This window comes from Aspergillus neoniger, assembly GCF_003184625.1.
Source record: "Aspergillus neoniger CBS 115656 unplaced genomic scaffold BO87scaffold_2, whole genome shotgun sequence".
Taxonomy (NCBI): domain Eukaryota; kingdom Fungi; phylum Ascomycota; class Eurotiomycetes; order Eurotiales; family Aspergillaceae; genus Aspergillus; species Aspergillus neoniger.
This window is the reverse complement of record NW_020291130.1, coordinates 903,617-921,480: the sequence shown is the minus strand read 5'-3', so window position 1 is coordinate 921,480 and position 17,864 is coordinate 903,617. Positions and strand designations below refer to the sequence as shown.

Sequence of the window (17,864 nt, the reverse complement as noted above, 5' to 3'; positions counted from 1 at the left end):
GGACAACGACCAAGATTGTTGCGCCAACATCGCCTCCCTTGACTATTGGCGGGATTTCCGATCCAAATATAAACTTCAATCTTCCAACCGAATCACCCCTGTTAGTTCTGTGCATTCAGAATCAAAAGACTGGCTAAAGCTCTCTCGGACAGATAATTAAGCTCTGGACTCCCGGGAAGCGGCCCCAGGTCCATCCGGCCGAGCGTGAAGCAAAGCAACTAGTAAAGCTAGGAACTGGCAAAGGATGGATGATAGGTTCCATGCAAGTCGGCTCCATTCAGCTGGAGAATTCGCGCACAATTCAGTGGTGGCTCAGTGGTTGGTATGCTTTAAAATTCCAGTCAGTCCAATCAAGGGGGGGGAGCTGCAGCCTGTGCTTCTTCGGTGGTCTGCCAAAAGTAATATTAGTCTGTCAAGAGTAAGAAGTTAAGGGTAAGTGGTAGTGCTGCTGCTGCTGCTGCTGCTTGGTGTCCTCCGGTCTTCCCCCAGCATCCATACTTCCTCCTACCGACAAACTAACGAAACTAACCTGAAAGACGACTGTCTCCGCCGGATTATACCTATCAATTCAGGGACTACTTCGGGTCCTACCTTTCACCATTCGTCCATCCCACCAGTCGATACCCTTGGTCGTCCTGCATCTTCCAAAGTTTCGTATATATGGCGTCCGGACTAAACCCCGGTTCTCTTTCTTCTCCCAGATTACGACCTCGGGCTGCCACAACAATGCAACCGACCACCACGTCGACATTATCTTCACGTCGCTCGTCGCAAGTCATGGCTCCTTCAGTCGCTGCATCTCTACCGAGCACTCATACAGCTGCAATCCCAACCGTCAGCGACCAGACAAACAACATGTCTACGTCGGGTAAGCCAATGACCATGCAGACAAAGAAAGCTGGAGAGCAACTTGACTGACTAGCTCAAGGTCCACTTCGTCATCCCAAACCGCTCACTCCTTCCGATATCCATTCAATGCTCGAGCAAGAGCAGGAGGCAATGGTACGACACGTTGGATCCTTCCTTTATTGAGTCTATGCTTACTCTATCCTACTCTAGGTGAATCGCTTGTCGCGAGAGCTTTCCCTCCTCCGTCAACAAACGAACTCGGTCGCATCGACAGCCTCCTCGACATCCACCACCCTTAACGACTCGGTAGATGGGCACCATGCATCGCCATACATTATCAGCACTGCGCACCCCACATCATCGCGAAGACACCGCTCATCCTCCAGCTTGAGCTCCTCCTATATCCCAGCGGTGCAAGGCTCGAGAGCGGGAAGTGTTTCCGGCATTGCTCCTGCGCGAGAGGCATACCTTCCTGCGACACGTCCTGACCCCTCGCGACCGGGGCGAAGCAGGGAATCATCGCTCACCTCCCATCGGCAATCGGAAGGGGCGTTGCCATCAACGCCAGGATCTCATCATCAGACACAACCGACTGACCACCCAGCCCATCATGCGGGCAGCTATCCGCACCGCAGCTCGCTGTCCCAGCAGAAGACGCCCAGTATTAGTTCTACAAGCCGCCATGAAGAGGTCTTGCAGCAGCGCGGAGAAGTCGATTCGCTCAAACGCGAGAACGAGATGCTACGCCGACGTGTCCGAGACCTTGAGTCCGTCATCTCAAAGATTCAATTAACGGAGTCGAATCCTTCTCATCTGAGAGACGACAACTCCCCATCTACACCTACCCCAGACTCAAAAGAGCCATCCGGTACGGAGACTAAGGAATGAGATGGAGATGTCGAAAAGCTTCTTTGGCTATAGGCTGGGTGCTATGGATGAATTACGGAAAGCAGGATCTTTCAGCCGTTATTTTATTCGCTTTGCTTTGCCATTTTTGGGTCTGTGTTATTTATTTACTGCTAGGTTGTTCGGGCGCACATCTCGGTTTTCTTTTTCCGGCTTTGCTTTTGCTTCTGCGATTAGACGCTTTGGGCCTCTGGGGAAAATGCTACTGCCTGCCAGGGCGGACCTATAGGGAGAAGACACTGGTACCATCTAGATAGATCATAGTCCAAGGATGGTAACACTAAGAATGTTTCAGTTTCACTCTGCACTCCTCCCTCCCACTTTCACCTGTTGTCTTTGAATGGCCAACGCGGCCGTGGCCCACTGTGGCTGTGCGCGAGACTGGCTGCCCCTCGCGACGTCATCTGTGGCGCCTCTAGGCCCGCCCCCTAAACACGAAACATTATCCAGTCTTCTTAAATGTCAGCTCTCCTCCTCTCCTCCTTTCTCTCTTTTCTCTTCAGACTTATAACTCTACTCTCTGAATAATATACCATCTACATCTATCCCTCTCTACCTTCTTCCAAAACACACCTCATACAACATGTCTGAACGCTCCACCGTCCACGTCGAGGGCATTGCGCCCGCAACCACCGACAAGGAGGTCCAGGACTTCTTTAGCTTCTGGTATGCAATGCAGGCATTTCAAACCCACCCCTTGCATGGATTGCACAGCTGACAACCTTGCAGCGGAAAGATCACCCACATTTCCGTGACCCCCGTTTCAGGCGAAGCTGAAGCCCAAAAGTCGGCCACCGTCACTTTCGAAAAGGAAGCGTAAGTTACCCCGCACCTTACCCGTCATTGTCGCCAAATGACACCATCACTGCCTCTACCTTTCCAAAGTATCAAAGCTAACCAAATATCCCCTGCAATAGTGCTGCTAAGACCGCTCTCCTCCTCGACAACACCCAGCTTGGTTCCTCCCTTGTGCACGTCAAGGCGGCTCAGACCCTCGACGACATCGCCGGCGACCAGGCCGCCAGCGCCGGACAGGCCAAGGACGAGCACAACCACGACCTCGAGCAGGAGGACAAGCCCCGTTCTCGCATTGTAGCTGAGTACCTGGCCCACGGCTACACCCTCAGCGACAATGCCATCCAGAAGGCCATCGCTCTGGACAACAAGCACGGGTTCTCGTCGCGCTTCACCAGCGCTCTGTCCACCTTCGACCAGAAGTACCACGCCACGGACCGTGCTCGTGGTCTGGACGAGAACTACAAGCTCAGCGACAAGGCGACCACTGGCTGGCGTAATTTGAACCACTACTTCGAGAAGGCCCTCGACACTCCCTCTGGCAGGAAGTTGCGGGACTTTTACTCCCAGACCAACAAGCAGGTGCAGGATATCCACACCGAGGCTCGCAGACTTGCGGATCTGAAGAGCGGCAAGTCCACTACTGAGGGTGGTGAGGCTCCTGCCCCCAGCACAGCACCTGCTACCCAGCCGGCGGGTACTGCTGCTCCTGCTGAGCAGGCGTAAGCAAACCAATTTCCGATTGGAAATCTGAAGAAAACAGGATTAGGGGTAATGAGCAACGAGGGTGTGGTTTCTGTCTGTATGCCATAATGACTTGACCTTTATTCAGTTCATGTAATGCTTCAGTGACAAACATCTTCTTTTTTGCGATAGCTAGCTGTCTGGAACAAGCGATACCTCAATACCAATACCAATCAATTTGATGCCATCCTCCTCTCCCCTCTTCCTTCTCTCTTTGTAATCCAACAATACAACCTCAAAAAAGTAAACTCATTTCACTCATCCCAATACTATACCGTACTACACTACACTACACTACACCACCGAACCCCATAAAAAGAAAGTAAAATCACAAAAAATAATATCATATCATAACCATATCATAAATACATTCATTTATTTCACTTCCCAATTCTTTACCCCCATCCCTAAATATCTTCCAGAAGAAGAAATAGAAAGAAAGGCTAGGTTAAGCCACACCCCCCTTCGAAAACTTCGCACTCTCTATATCCTCCAACGGATGCTTGGGGTTACTCGACAAATTCGCCGTCTGGGCCGCCTGGTCCTGGACGTCGTGTTCGGGCGGCGCATATTGAGGCTGGGCTTTGCCCTGCGAGGGAGGGTCTTGTTGCTGGGCGCCGGATTGGCGCTCGGGAGAGGGGGATTGGCGGCCGGGGTTGGGGGCGGACATTTTCTTTAATTCCTTTCTTTTATTGCTTTGAAGGACTAGAGTGGGTTTGTTAGGGTTTTGGTGTTTATGGGAGTGGAAAGAGGGGGAGGAGGGGACTTACTGTAGGTAGGTAGGTAGTTTTAGGTAGGTTAATAGTGGGTATAGAATGTGGTATGTAGATAGATAGATAGAGGGAAGAGGAAGGAAGGGTTTAAATATCAATTCTCTCAGGGTCCAGATTTTCCAACTTCAGTCAGCTATGATATAAACCCAGGCCAGTCAAGATTATGTGGCATTGGGGTGGTGGATAAAGTGGATGGAAGTGGTTCTGGGAAACATCATCATGACGTGTAGGTAGGTGGTGATGGATGGCTTTTGTAAAAATGGTGGTTACGTAGATACTTTGTTTCATCGTGTGGGGGTGTACATAGTATTATGTAGTATTGATAATACTTAGTGGTAAGTTATTAGTCTATTCTTTAGTCTAAGTATTAGAACAGCTAGAACGCTATTCTATTGTATATTGAATGGCAGCTTCAGTTTATGATCGATGATGAAGATGATCGGTCTTGGAGGCGATGATGTCATTTCTATACCGTATATCACGTGATAATGCTTATGTAATGATATACAGGGTGTTGGATAACTTATGTAAGGATTCATCAAGTTCTGTGATGTTTGATTGACATTAGTCCCTATGGTGGAGTAGTTCTGTTGGATGATTCTGGCTTAGCCTTACGCAAAGGAAGTTGTCATGTATAGTTGGACTGCGAGGTCTACGTACTGTGATCATGATAGAAGAGTGCTGTGTTGGTACAATGAATGAATATATATAAAGACCATGAATGCATAAAGTTATATACTGCTACTAGTGACTAATCTACGTAAGTCTGTGAGGTTCGGAGGGCTAACATGCCTGGTTTTTATTTGTCAGTAGTTATTTAAATAACAGGTCTCTTAATATCAAGCTATTGTGGATAAAGGGCATTCATTATATGTATGTAGCTATATCAGTACGAGGATATGGTGATGGCGAGATCATCACAAGTATTTTGGAACTATACTGTGATGGCAATACATGTATGGCACCGTTTGTAAATCCTAACAGCTGAACACCGTCAGGCCACTATGTAGTAGAGATAGACGACTTCTAACATCTGTCTGGCTGGCAGTTTCATGGCCAAGAATTTGAAAGGCTAGTAGCTTTATATCGCAGGCTTTGAAAGAGCAACTTGCTTCATGCTAGCCAAACGGCAATCATTCACAGGAGTATCACAGTATTTACACATTTCTAAATGCCTCACAAGGCACGGACTCAAATTACTGCAAAAAAGCACGCGCTGCCCATCGGCCACCATACAAAGAGCACTGATCATTCATACTCAGCTGCAGGTTGGCAGAATGCATAAATATAGCCTTCACGTTGTCCGACATTATAACCATAAGTCAATTGACAGGATTAATTGGGGGGAATCGATTCTCTTCGGATTTGCAGCACCACTGCACTCGAACATTGGGGGGGTAAAAGGAACTTTTGGGAAAATAACCGGGGACATCACCAGAGGGTTAGTAAAAACGTCAACGGAACAGGAGACAGAAAAAAGAAATTGTTCTAAATGACAAAGGAAAAGAAAATAAGAAAAGGCATAGATGGCGTTATAACGTATCCAGCAGGCCGCTCGACAACACTAGCCGTCGCCACGACAGATGTGAAGATTTACAAGCCTGCGAAAACAGACATCCAACCTGGGATGGCATTTTTCTTTTTCTTCTTTTTTGAATTTCGTTGCGATGTTCGTTGCCTCGAAGAGACCGACTGGCTCGTTTCGTCAGCCCTCCGGGTTCATCGTAGCGCTTCTAGTTCCCATTGGTCTGGACACCAGCCGCCTCGGCGTTGGCCGCCGCCAAAGCCTTCGCTTCAGCCTCGTGGAACACGGACTGGAGGACTTGCTGTTCCTCTTGGCTCAGGATCTTCGCAAGGTTTTCGTAGAGCTGGGGCTGTTCTTGTTGGAGACCTATTTCATTGTCAGTGGCCGTACACTACAAATAGTCGAACATGGACGTACTCATAAGAACGTGCTTGAACATGCCATAAGGCTCAACCTTGTCCAGAGGGGTCTCCAGCAGGCTCTCCTCATCAAGGTCATCCTCGTCTTCATCGGCAAAAGAGCCGAACTTCTGGGCCTATATAATATGTCAATGGTGATCAACCGAATGCCAATTTGATATAACTCACCTCCTTGTTAAGGAAGTCAAGGTAAGCGGCACTGTCATCGGGGACATCGCCCTCCAAGAGCGCCTCAGCCTCATCCTGCTCGGTCCACTCAACCTCGCCATCCCAGTCGTTCTCCTCATCACCTTCGTCCTCTTCCTCATCGAAGGTGAAGTCCGACTCCTTGGTGGCATCCTCACGATCTATAGCAAAATTAGTACACTTGTTGACATAGTTAGGCTCAATTAACATACGCTTAATGGCCGCCGGCAGGGTCTGGAAGAGCCTGGTCACTCCCTGGAGCAATCTGGGCCAGCCTTGCTGCACGCTAGCCGGGACATCATTGGCATTCAAGGTCAACAAAGAGCTGATCGCGGCGATCGACAGCTTCTTGTCGTGGACTCTGCGGAAATTGTCGATGTTGGAGAACCAAGTGCTGAAGAACTTGTTCGTCCAGCCCTTGGCTTCCAGAACCTGAAGACTGAGAACAGGGTTGTAGTAGATGGCGTTGATGACCATCTCCATCAAGTGGATGCGGTAAGACTTCGTCCGGGCCTCGCCGGCGTCGATGACGCGCATCGCCAGCTCAATGAACACGGGGATGTATTGATCGATGCCACCGCGGAGGTTCAGCATCAGCGTCTCCGCGAGCTTGCAGCCGCAAATCCGATCGACACCACCGACCTTCTCATCTTGGAAGATGTCCTCAACCATGCTGACAACAGCGGCAAGGTAAGCAGGAGTCTGAACCATCGTTTGCGAGCCGTAGGCAACATAGTTGTCCAGGGCGGGAAGCATGTCTTCCAGGTACAGCTCAGCGCCAGCCTTGAAGGTCTTGTGGATGAGCTCAAAGGCCTGCCACATCGTGGGAGAGATGGACTTGGAAGCGAAAGTGCAGCTGTCAATGATCTCAAAGACCTCATTGTAAAGGTCATAGAGCTTGTTCTCAAGGGTGATGCTGATGACAGGCATGAGGATCGTCTCGAGGTGGAGAAGGACATCGGGTGTGCTCTCCAAGGTCAGGATCAGGGTTCCGATCGTTTGCAAGACACCCAGAGCGGTGATGCTCTTGTCATCCAGGAAATCACCGTACGCGTCCTCGTCACCCTTGGCCGCATTGCGCTCCAAGAGCTCGCCGACGATACGCATGTAGGTGTCACGAAGCTGCTCGCTGAGTGCCACAGCGAAGGGAGTGAGTTCGGCGGAGAAGACCTCGACAAAGTCCTCCATGACATTGGCCAGAGCATCCACATCAACCTCGTTCGCGAGCTTGAGCAGCTGCTGCATGATCTGGGGAATGTTCTGCTGCATGGAAGTCCTGATGATATCGTGACGAATAAGGGGCTGCAGAGCGAGCGCGGCCTCGACTCTGACGGGCAGTTCGGAGTCAGTCATAGACTCAAGGATGTTACGGTAGATGATCATCAAATTGTTGGGATCCTGGAAGTCCAGAGCTTCGAACTTCTCCAGAGTGTCACAGGCACGAGCCCTGAGGAAACCGTGGGGACTGCGGAACTCGGGGAAAACATGGCGGACGAAGAAATATTCCACCTGGTCCGCAATGGGGCTCTTCTTGCCAAGGATGACAGAAGCCAGAGAGCCAATCATGCGCAGAGCACCCTCCTTCTCCCTGGGCAGCTTCTGGTCATCGGGAGCAGACTCGTACTTGCTGACGACGCTGTTGACGAACGTAAGGATGGAGAAGGTTTGCTTCTTGCGGTTCTTGGTAAGGGCCACCAGGAAGTTGGTAGCGGCAACGTCGGGGGCCGAAACTTCCTCGTAGAAGTTCAACTTGCGGTGAAGGTACTCGGAGGGATCGGTCTCGAACAATTCAATGTCCTCATCGGACTGGCACAGGATGGGGAAGATGAAGTGAGCGATCAAGTTTTCCATGTGAGGCTTCAGGTGCTCCCACATAGCCTTCGGCTTGACACACTCCTCGAGGAAGATCATGGTGTAAGCAAGCGCGGGGTTGCTGAGCCACTGTCCCTTGGACACCCACTTGTCGATTTCCTGCAGGTATCCCTTGAGAATTTCGGGGGCGAAAGTAGTGATGAAAGCCTTGCCGTACTGGGTGTAGTCGGGAGTGCTCGACTTGCTCATCGTCGTAGGGTTTCCGTACCTGCGAAGTGTGATTAGATGAATGCCCCACGCATACACTGCGCGCAATCTACATACCTGATGAAGAGACGGTTCAGGTTGGCATACGACCACTTCTTGCACTTCCACCAGTGGTTGAGCTCTCTCTCCTCCTTCGACTCGTTCATGGCGCTGGCAGGAGGCTCCTTAGCGATGATACGCAGGAAGAGCGTGCACCAATCCACCGTCGCTTGTTGTGTTTGAAGGTGCGGCGAGAGTTCGAACTATACCACCATCGCATTAGTCTCATTAAGCCACCCATATTGGAAATCTCTCATCTCTTCTTGGTTCACCCACGTAGATAGCATGCTTGTAGGACTTGACCACGATGCGGAGCATTTCCGCCGCCTCCAGACTCTCTTCATCGACAAGCTTCAGACCGATGCTCAACAGCTGAGGGAACGAGTGCTCGACGATCTTATCGAATTCCTCCCTCTTCTCTCCGGCCTTGAATCGGTATACACGGCAGATGGCCAGCAGGCACTGCAAACCAGCGTAGACGGAGTTGGCATCGTTCATGCCCAGCAACTGGAGAGTGATGTCCAGGAAACCGGGCCACTGCTCGGGGAAATCATGCTGAAGGATTTTCTGAAGAAGAGGAACCAGTTGAGCCCGAACATTCGGCGGCGTGGATGCCAGGGCGGGAATCAGCCTCTCACGGAACCCCGGTTTCTCCTCCTCGGGAATCGGTGTGCGCAGCGGACTTTCTTCGACAGGGGACCAACCACGGTTGATGCGGTTCTTCAGGTAAACACCGGCTAGAGAAAATCATCGTTACGTTAGATCATTAACTCTCTTTTGTTGTATGAGGGTGTTGAATGATAAAAAAAAAGGGCGGTGGGTGATCGCCCGGACGGTCACCACAAAAAAAAAAACCTACCCGACAGTTGGACAGCATTGTTCTGTTCCCCCTGCAAAATATCCAAGAGCGCATTTATAAATCCGGGTTGCGTCTCGGCCTAGAGAGAAGTGTGAAATAAGTATGATGCCACACCGAGCAGATCTGACACTCTATTCCCACACATACATATTTCAAGTCCAATTCAGCTTGGCGTCGATTGTCCGCATTGGGGTCAAGGGTAGACTGTATGCGGTCTCGTAAAGCGGCAACATCCATCTCGCACCAGCAAGGGCCCCCGGTAATAGAAAATCAAGCTGGAAGAATAAAATAAAAGACCCCGTTACGCGGTGTGTGAGCCGGGAGGTGTGAGGGGAGGAGGAGGGGGCGAGATGAGGGCGATAAAGTAGGCGGGGGGGAAGGAGGAGAAGGAGGGATTGATAGTCAAATAATGTGCAGAGAGACAGCAAAAGTGCCCTTTGGGTTTGTTGGGTTTGGTTTTCTCTCGTGGTTTTTCGAATAAGCGTGCCCGCCCCGCGCCTATGGCAGCTAATCAGAGGCCTCGCCGCCACGCGCGGTAACAGAATTTTGCTTTTCTCCTGAGCCTGAGGCCTCGGGATTGGGGGCAATCTAAGGCGGAATTTTTCCTGGTCCAAGCTTGGAGCGACTTTTTAAATTCTTAGTATTCTTACAAAAGAGGGTCTATTGATTCGAGTCTGGGGTTCGGTTCCTTTATATGTGTGCTTCTAGCAGCCGCCTCAGGCAAGGAGAAGGGGAACTAATGAAACGCACTGGAAACAACAATAACAAAAGGCAAAGATAAAAAAAGTATAGTACCTAGTGGGAAAAAAAAGGAAAGAGTAATTCCCCACGTGGTTTCCCCTCTCCTCCCCCCAAACAACAACCATCCCTCCAGCACTGACCAGTTGCTCTGCTTCCCACTACTAGTACTCCGTAGTAGCTTCACATGTACAAAGAGGCCGCAAAAATCACATCTCTCTTGATCTGCTCCTGTGCCTGTTGCATCTTCGTATACAACGTCGGATCACCCACCAACTTCGCCGCATTCTTCACCTCCCGACATGTTTCGTCTAAACGCGTAATGGTCCGTACAATGGTGCCTTCCATCACATCAGTAAGGTCGGTGATACGGTTAAATGACATTCCCTTCGCCCATTCGTAGACAACCTCGGCTAGGCCAAACCGTGGCTGACTAGCGAAATCGTTGCTGTCTTCGCTGGTTTGGATCACCTGGTGCTGGATCTGGAAATCATTGACACGGTCGGAGATCCTCACAATGGCTTCCTTGCCCTTCTCAAGACGAGGAGTCAATGTGGGAACATTCTCTGTCTTTTCTTGGAAAACGAATGCGGATAACAAGGCAACAATCTCCTCGGGTTCATATTCAGCCAGAACGTTCTCGAGGATCAACTCGGTCAGAACAAGCTCATCGGCGGAGTGAATCTGTTCGGTGATTAGCGTTTGAAATTGAACGAGGAGAATTGGAGAACTTACCTCACATGCTACCTTTCCTTTCAGCTGCACGCGAGACTGCTCGTCCACGAAGCCCAGCTCCTTTAGCACCTGGATACGCTGCTCATAATCAGGCAGCAGAGCAAGGTTCTGGTCGGACATGAGCTGTTTCAACTGAGTGATATTCTCTTTAACCTGCCATTCATCGTGTTGCATTTCGAACTGCCGCGTGTAAGCATTATTGTCGAGCGTGTTTTGGGGAAACAAGCAACTTACATGTTTCAAGAAGCTGGGACACTGCAAGCATTTGCACCCTTGCGCGATGGAGGCCTGCTTTTGCCGCTTCTCTAATATATCTCTGACCTGTAATTCCTTGATTCGGGCCCAATCTATTTCATCCCAGACTGGACTAGTCCACGAAGCGCAATGCTTGGTGAGCTCCTTGTCTGCGAATTTGCTTGCCTCTGTCCACAACGTTAGCAACACTGACCTCCACAAAGCGTCCGCAAAACTCACCCTTCTTGATGTTAAGGTACCATGTAGGACCACCAAGCTTAACTATCGTATTTGTGACGCACTCAAGGTCCAACAGGGGCACCTTGTACGCTTTCAACGCCATATCGGCGGCGCGGGTGGGCAAAGTCTGGAACAAGTGTCTAAACTTTGGGAGGAAGGGAAGAATATCGCTGGGATGGCGCTTGTGTCCGAGCCTTCCTATCTCAAGAACTTGAATACTAGGTGTCTGACCGCCGCTAACACCCTCGCGAACAATGACACCTGCGGTTCGGAAACCCTCCTGTAGGACAGTTAGCTGGACTCCTCGATCATCGGTAATGGGGCATGTCTACCTTTCTGTACACGATCAATCGCTTCGGCACAAAGAGGCGTTTCCCAACGGGGGATGAAAGCAGACCCACGTGGAGCTCACTTGTAAGCTTCTCATATTCAATAGAGGCAGCATGGCAGGCCGCAAGGTCAATATCACATATGTCACAAGGCTCTCGCTTGATTTTCGCCAAGCTGGCCTCCGAAAGCTGCACCTGCTTCTCGTGCTCTGGAAGCAGTGCCTGAGTGGCATTCTCACTAAAACTTCTCTTGATCATTTCTTCAATCTTCAGGGCCTCCACGCGCAAGAGGTTCAAGATCATGTTGTATGTAAGCCTGAACTGAGACCGCAGTTTAGTCGGATCACCAAGAATCATCCTTCTCAAAGCGCCGGCCGGAGGAGCTTCATCTCGACCCGCATTGACGATAATGACGTATCCCACATTGTCAAGACCTCTACGTCCAGCACGTCCAGCCATCTGAGTGTACTCTCCGGGTAGCAAATCTCGGAAGCCTTTGCCATCATGCTTGCGGAATCCGGAAAATACAACTGTTCGCGTTGGCAGGTTGAGCCCCATGGCAAATGTCTCTGTAGCGAAGAGAACCTTGACCAATGACTTAGCGAATAGAATCTCGACAATTTCTTTCATGATCGGTAGAAGACCACCATGGTGGACAGCAATTCCTCGACTCAACAATTCGCGAAGGCGAAGGATCTGTGGGAGAGTACGGTCCTCTGGCTTAAGTCTTGTGAGAGACTTTTCAATGAACATATGAATCAGACTCTTCTCGGAAGCAGTGGAAAAGTCTTGGTTGGACAGTGAGTCGGCATTCTGTTCACAGCGCTTTTTGGAGAAGACGAAGATACAGCCAGGCAGCAGATTCTCTTTGCGAAGGTGCCCAACGAGCTGCACCCAGACTGTCTTGTCCTGCGCGGCTGTGGTCCGTCCACCACCTCTTCCTGTACGGGCAATGTTTCCAGTGCCTCTGTTTGCAGGCTGCCCCCGGCCACGAGGGGCTCCTCCGCGTTGTCCATTGCCACGTGCACCACCTCTTCCACCGGCTTGTCCACGTCCTCGTCCCTGAGGAGCTCCTCCTCTGCTCGCTTGGGATTGAGCTTGAGCCTCGGCCGCTTTCTGAGCCTTGACTTTGTCTCTTCCGGAGATGATCTCATCAGCTTCTTTCCAGCCGTTCTCGAGGAACCGCTTGTTGGAATCCACGATTTTGTACTTCCCTTTGCCGGCCCAGAGATAATGCTCGAGGGGAACAGGTCTCTTCGCAGTTGAAATAACGTAGATGTCCTTCTTCTTCGTGCGACCAACCCAGGATGCAAACTCATAAGTGTTAGGAACGGTGGCAGACAAGAGAATCAGAGTAACATGTTCGGGAAGCATAATGATGACTTCTTCCCAAACAACACCTCTTTCGAGATCGTTAACATAATGCACTTCATCGAAAATCACGAACTCCACGTCTCGGATCAGGTCAGCGCCTCTGTATAGCATGCTTCGTAAGATTTCAGTAGTCATGATAAGGCAGCTTGCTTCCGGATTAATCTGAACATCACCGGTCAAAATACCAACATCATCGAACTCTGTTCTAAAGTCTCTGAACTTTTGGTTACTCAACGCCTTGATGGGTGATGTATAAATAGCCTTCGTCATATGCTTCGCGGCAAGAGAAATGGCATATTCGGCGACGACAGTTTTACCGGCTGACGTATGAGCAGCAACGAAGACGGAGTCGCCACATTCAAGATGATAGACAGCCTCCTTTTGGAAAGTATCCAGTTCGAATGGCCACTCCCGAGCCATGTCGGGAACCAAGTCGCGGAAGTTCGGGATCTCTTTGTTGACATCGACGACATGAGCCCATTCTTTACCGGCTTTCCGTTGCTGCATGCCTGCGAGCAGCGGCGCATGGGGTTCCAGCGCTGGGAACTCGACAGGCAGCAAAGAGTCAATGTCTTCCTCATCGCTGAGCTCCGCCTCATCATCGATCTTGACGCCTCCGGCATCTGACGCTGTCTCCTCTTGTTCAACATGCAGATCGGTCTCTTCCTGCTGAAGAGCGTGCTCCACTTCCTCGTCTCCTTCTGCGGCCTCTTTAGTCTTGGCTTCCTCGAACTTCAATCCCCGAGAAAAACCAGGAGCGATCTTCAACAGGCCACCTTCAGCACCAAAGTTGATGATCCGATCGAGGCCTGATTGCTTGCCGCTGGCTCTGGAGTGCTCCGGCGTCTGAGCTTCAGATTCCATTTCAGCAATTGCCTCGACACCGTCCAGCCCACCTGGAGCGAACGGGAAGAAGCCAGCTGCGCCTCTTACAAAGTCCGCACGACCAGCTGGCCGGCGAAGAAGTGATGTTGAATTTTTGGCATTTGCACTAGTGGCGGGAACGGTAACCTCGTGGTAGCCAGTAACGCGGCCTTCCAGGCCATCCCGATCAAATCGGACGATAGTGCGTGTCTGTGTACCAGCGACCTCGAACAGATCAGTGTAATCCGTCGGGACATCCCACTTCCTGTACGATGTCAGTATACAAAACAGATGGGTATGCCAGCGAATGTCGGGTATCAAACCTTTGTAAGCGGTTCAGCCATTCAGGACTAAACGTGGATGAAGGGGTTAGAAACTCCTGCTCTAGCTCCTGCTTGAGATCAGCAGCATCCTGTCGGGTCTTTTGACGAAGTTTGAAGTCCTGGTAGACACCATCCTCCTCTTCGGCCAGCCTTGCGTCAAAAGCCGATGCGCTAAGGTTTTGCGAGTTTAGGCTTAACTCGGCCAGCGCCGACGTCAGAGTCTCCGCCATTTTCTATAACTTCTAGCCAAAGGTGTAAAGAAAGCTCTGATGGTACGCGATCTACTTCAGCATCGCACGACACGTCTGAGCAGAGATCTAACAGAGAGCCCCGCAAGGTAGCGTGACGGGAGGAAGATCTTATCAAAGCGGTAAGCCAAGGTTAATTGAGACCTATGAAAAGCCTGCTGGCAGAATCCAGCATTCACAGGGTAGTAAATTGACAATGGACCCTATGTCAGTAGTAGCTTTGAGATGGAAAGAATAGCTAGCACCGGTGGTTATTCGATGTGTTTGGCGGCGGAAAGTTCGCTGGCGCCAGAACCAACCAGCTCTGGCTCTGACGTCGTGTGGGGACTTGCAGCTTCCGCCCACCGGTGGGATGAATAATGTTAATTCACATCCGGATGAACTAAAGCCATTTGGGAGAAAAACAGAGGGGAATCGGAAAATCTCAACGATCAGCTTCTTCCCCACAGATTTTCCTCCAGGGGGTTGTGGTCTTGCACAAATTCTGCTTCCCCCAGAGTGGTGAATGGGAAGGCACCTAAAGCCAGTCGGCACAGGATATCACAACTTTTTATTCCTGTTCATGTGCCCTACTACTAACAATACAAGGTAGTGTGGTCCTTGTACAATGAGTAATCCATCATGTACAGTCACCAGAACGCCAAAAGCAAATGCGAAACGATGATTTGAACCCAGTGTTACAATCGGAATGCTCCCGAAACAAACGCGCAAATACCCGTGCTGGAAAGGGGATGCCAGGGAACAAGCAGGCGTCCATCGTCGTGGACAGTCCCAATCCCCCCTCAAAACATCAAAAGATGGTGTTCTATCTCCAGTCGTCCAATCTCGTATGCTGAATGCCAATTATCCGTCACACCCTGCGCCCTTTCATATACCCGCGCAAATTGAAAGAATATCACACAGTCCAAATAGGATTTAGTAAAAATAAGAGTATGGGGGTTGTTGAATGAACCGCTCACCCTTGAGGCGAAAGTCGTGCTCAGCAACTATCCCAGAACTTACCCATGACAGGGCTAATGAATTACTCGCTAACGATAGGTGATGACAGGGAAGGTCTTCCTGTCTGTTACATTGACCTGGTATTCGAAGATCCCGTCCACAGTGGCGACGTATCTATACAGTCAGCTGGAGTTTACCCTAAAATCAGAGCAAGACTTGGCACCTACAATGTCCGGCCATCTGCACCCCAACCAATACCAGCTGTGCTACCCGGTTCCTGGTCTCGACCAATGCCCAGGCTACGGTCAGGAAGTTCATTCAACACGTTACGTATCCATCGAGGTGAACGAGCTTGTTCGTAATCCCACTGTGTCTGCCGATATCGCAGGTGACTTTGCCGGCTGTGTGGTAACATGGCATTCTGTCGCTGTTGCCGTCGAAGGCGTTCCACGGCCACGCTGGCTCTCAATTCAGTGCCGGAAAGCCGCGGTGTATCTTGCAAAAGCTCCGGCGTGCCGTCCTGACCCTCAAGCCGTCTGTGGCCTGAACGGGATCGCTGGTGGTTTCTTGGCGGGGGCAACAAGTCTGCTGTGGTATTAGAATAATCAAAATTGGCCGACGGACGGTTCATTGTGCCATGAAGCCGAGCCGCAGAGCCCTGTTCGTTACCGGAACTGTTAGGCTCACTGGAGCTGGAATCTGCAGCATGCGCAGGGGTGTCCGAACGATTAGGGTATATCTCTGAGGGCGAAGCAGTCCAGCTGAGTGTAATACTAGGCTGCGGATCGGGGTTTACCAGTCCCGTTTCGGGTGTCCTACTGCTGGCTTCATTATGGCTAGGAGTCAGTAGGACAGAGCCCTGGCGTCTCGCATGTTGGCTGCGATCACCAGTTCCCGTTTGCGAGTCCTCTTGGTACAGTTCTCGGTTTGGATGGCTGCGTGGTGGAGGCGAAGTAGGGCCGGAGGCTCGACTGGCCTCATCCGTGGGACCGTGGAATCGGGGGCGCACTGTAGGGTGAGGATGAGCATTAGCTCTAGCTCGCCGCTCTGCTAACCCGTCCTCCATCCTCGACGTCCATCGTGCTGTATTCAAAAATTCAACAATCAGCCTCTCTCTTTCTGTGAGGTCCTGTATCAGGCTCTCACTTAGTGGCGAATTGGCCGAACCCGTCGCGCCTCGGTTATGGAGTGATTCATCTAATGCGTCAATCGCTCGCTGTGATGCGTCGAGTTCATGTCGTGTGTCCGGGGAGGCTCGACTATCGAGTTCGAATAATAAGTCATCCAGCAATGGCTCCGTACGGACTTCCTGCAAGTCAGGCTCGTTCATATCCAGTTCCAGTATCTGTCTGCGAACGAAACCACGACGGACATCGGCAATTCCAGCTCGCCCCTTGTCTTCAAGCCATACCAGGAGATCCCAGGGCTCAGGTGCAAAAGCCATACATCGTACAGCGCCTCCATTGCAGCAAGCTCTTGACGAGTTGAAGCGACAAATTATCGCATTTTGGCCCTGAGGCTGGCGTATAAGATCGCGGATAGTCCCAACGTCAAAGATGGTGATAACTCCAGACTGCGAACCAATCGCGCATAATCGACTGAATTGAGAAAAGGCGACAGTGAAACAGCATCCATCGTCAAAACGTGTGCCTATGTCCATTTCTATACAACGAAGAAGGTCCCAGTTCCATCCACAAACTTTGTCACCATCATCCGTCACAGTCACTGCATCGAGGTCGCGAGTAACATCATAGAAATATGCACGTGTTTCATCACCAACCGCGGCAAGGACAGTCGAATCTGGTGACATGATCGCATAGTTCATGCACGCCGGATGATGAAGTACCTTGAGGACTTTTGACCGGGCCAGGGAGTAGACGGTAACGGTCTTATCGTTATTACTGCAAAAGCGATCAGCATCTCAGGTGACCCAAAAATTGCCGCGCCCATACCTGAGAATGGCTATATCTTCCTCCGCTAGCTCCTTTCCATCCCCGGGCAGACGATGGATCGTCACCGAGTTGACGATGCTGCCTCCGAACTTGTGCAATTGCACCTCCGGAACCTGCCTACTATTGCCATGGCGAGCTGGTCCAGGCTCGTCGCCAGGCATCCAAGGCGGTGATATCCTCGCAGGCGGTTCAAGATCGATTGGCAAAGCACTGTCCACGTCCGACGGCTGGAAAGCCGGTGTATCGGCACGGGCGCGCGGACTCCGATCGGACGATAGCCCAACAAACGCGCATTCCCCATTATCGGCGCCCCCCACCCCAATCCAACCGTGACCAGCAGCGAGACATTTTGGCTCGAACGGAATAACGGCAATGGTCTCCCGCTTTTGTGATGAAATGTGAATCGAGTATATGACTCGCTCGACGACAACGTAGATCCTGTCCGGGTCTGCGGTGCTAATGTAGTTGCGAAGTTGTTGATGGCTATCAAACGATTAGCACTGATCAGCCTGTTTTACTGCGAGCTCAATGTACAGACAAGTTGGGAATTTTGAAGGGGAAGAAGCGGCGCTTGTTGGGAAGGATAAGAGACTCCGTCGGATGATGCCTGCAGATTGATACGATATTAGCAATCGGCCAGTGAATTTCATTATCTGAGTGGAAGGGGAAGCGGGAGACTGACGCGAGCGAATCCGTAGTCATTGTGAAGGAACG

General features: G+C 50.9%; 6 protein-coding genes across 6 annotated transcripts; 2 read left to right on the top strand and 4 right to left on the bottom strand.

Moving 5' to 3' along the window:
* Positions 1–356: 356 nt before the first annotated feature.
* Positions 357–1,999, top strand: BO87DRAFT_349260 (uncharacterized protein). Its single transcript, XM_025621018.1, has 3 exons — positions 357–868; positions 929–1,002; positions 1,060–1,999. Exons 1-3 carry the CDS (start codon positions 661–663, stop codon positions 1,735–1,737), a joined length of 960 nt encoding a protein of 319 aa, XP_025484768.1. The 5' UTR covers positions 357–660; the 3' UTR covers positions 1,738–1,999.
* Positions 2,000–2,078: 79 nt separating this feature from the next.
* Positions 2,079–3,481, top strand: vip1 (putative actin cytoskeleton protein (VIP1)). Its single transcript, XM_025622286.1, has 3 exons — positions 2,079–2,421; positions 2,485–2,571; positions 2,673–3,481. The coding sequence occupies exons 1-3, from the start codon at positions 2,339–2,341 to the stop codon at positions 3,274–3,276; spliced, it is 774 nt and encodes a 257-aa protein (XP_025484767.1). The 5' UTR covers positions 2,079–2,338; the 3' UTR covers positions 3,277–3,481.
* Positions 3,482–3,652: 171 nt separating this feature from the next.
* Positions 3,653–4,268, bottom strand: BO87DRAFT_324933 (uncharacterized protein). Its single transcript, XM_025620081.1, has 2 exons — positions 4,065–4,268; positions 3,653–3,999 (listed from the first exon to the last, which is right to left on the bottom strand). Exon 2 carries the CDS (start codon positions 3,962–3,964, stop codon positions 3,743–3,745), a length of 222 nt encoding a protein of 73 aa, XP_025484766.1. The 5' UTR covers positions 3,965–3,999; positions 4,065–4,268; the 3' UTR covers positions 3,653–3,742.
* A 1,380-nt stretch (positions 4,269–5,648) lies between these two features.
* On the bottom strand, positions 5,649–9,435 carry BO87DRAFT_80175 (putative nonsense-mediated mRNA decay protein (Nmd5)). Its single transcript, XM_025629579.1, has 8 exons — positions 9,322–9,435; positions 9,175–9,253; positions 8,592–9,052; positions 8,334–8,518; positions 6,410–8,277; positions 6,180–6,358; positions 6,010–6,127; positions 5,649–5,958 (listed from the first exon to the last, which is right to left on the bottom strand). Exons 1-8 carry the CDS (start codon positions 9,409–9,411, stop codon positions 5,801–5,803), a joined length of 3,138 nt encoding a protein of 1,045 aa, XP_025484765.1. The 5' UTR covers positions 9,412–9,435; the 3' UTR covers positions 5,649–5,800.
* Positions 9,436–9,850: 415 nt separating this feature from the next.
* Positions 9,851–14,484, bottom strand: BO87DRAFT_349249 (SKI complex RNA helicase subunit SKI2). Its single transcript, XM_025621017.1, has 6 exons — positions 14,012–14,484; positions 11,454–13,953; positions 11,122–11,401; positions 10,882–11,069; positions 10,648–10,827; positions 9,851–10,596 (listed from the first exon to the last, which is right to left on the bottom strand). Exons 1-6 carry the CDS (start codon positions 14,239–14,241, stop codon positions 10,096–10,098), a joined length of 3,879 nt encoding a protein of 1,292 aa, XP_025484764.1. The 5' UTR covers positions 14,242–14,484; the 3' UTR covers positions 9,851–10,095.
* A 937-nt stretch (positions 14,485–15,421) lies between these two features.
* BO87DRAFT_297463 (uncharacterized protein) lies at positions 15,422–17,852 on the bottom strand (the record flags this gene model as incomplete). The annotated part of the gene is made up of 3 exons (XM_025619023.1): positions 15,422–17,099; positions 17,151–17,633; positions 17,689–17,852. 3 exons carry the CDS (start codon positions 17,850–17,852, stop codon positions 15,422–15,424), a joined length of 2,325 nt encoding a protein of 774 aa, XP_025484763.1.
* Between the last annotated feature and the right edge of the window lie 12 nt (positions 17,853–17,864).

Coding starts and splice junctions, on each gene's coding strand:
- vip1 (XM_025622286.1), top strand. CDS start 2,339: ATGTCTGAACGCTCCACCGTCCACGTCGAGGGCATTGCGCCCGCAACC. Junction 2,422..2,484: donor CAGGACTTCTTTAGCTTCTG/GTATGCAATGCA, acceptor ACAACCTTGCAG/CGGAAAGATCACCCACATTT. Junction 2,572..2,672: donor GTCACTTTCGAAAAGGAAGC/GTAAGTTACCCC, acceptor CCCCTGCAATAG/TGCTGCTAAGACCGCTCTCC.
- BO87DRAFT_80175 (XM_025629579.1), bottom strand. CDS start 9,411: ATGGATGTTGCCGCTTTACGAGACCGCATACAGTCTACCCTTGACCCC. Junction 9,254..9,321: donor CTGAATTGGACTTGAAATAT/GTATGTGTGGGA, acceptor ACTTCTCTCTAG/GCCGAGACGCAACCCGGATT. Junction 8,519..8,591: donor CCTACAAGCATGCTATCTAC/GTGGGTGAACCA, acceptor ATGGTGGTATAG/TTCGAACTCTCGCCGCACCT.
- BO87DRAFT_324933 (XM_025620081.1), bottom strand. CDS start 3,964: ATGTCCGCCCCCAACCCCGGCCGCCAATCCCCCTCTCCCGAGCGCCAA.
- BO87DRAFT_349249 (XM_025621017.1), bottom strand. CDS start 14,241: ATGGCGGAGACTCTGACGTCGGCGCTGGCCGAGTTAAGCCTAAACTCG. Junction 13,954..14,011: donor TGGCTGAACCGCTTACAAAG/GTTTGATACCCG, acceptor GACATCGTACAG/GAAGTGGGATGTCCCGACGG. Junction 11,402..11,453: donor GATTGATCGTGTACAGAAAG/GTAGACATGCCC, acceptor ACTGTCCTACAG/GAGGGTTTCCGAACCGCAGG.
- BO87DRAFT_349260 (XM_025621018.1), top strand. CDS start 661: ATGGCGTCCGGACTAAACCCCGGTTCTCTTTCTTCTCCCAGATTACGA. Junction 869..928: donor AAACAACATGTCTACGTCGG/GTAAGCCAATGA, acceptor GACTAGCTCAAG/GTCCACTTCGTCATCCCAAA. Junction 1,003..1,059: donor AGCAAGAGCAGGAGGCAATG/GTACGACACGTT, acceptor ATCCTACTCTAG/GTGAATCGCTTGTCGCGAGA.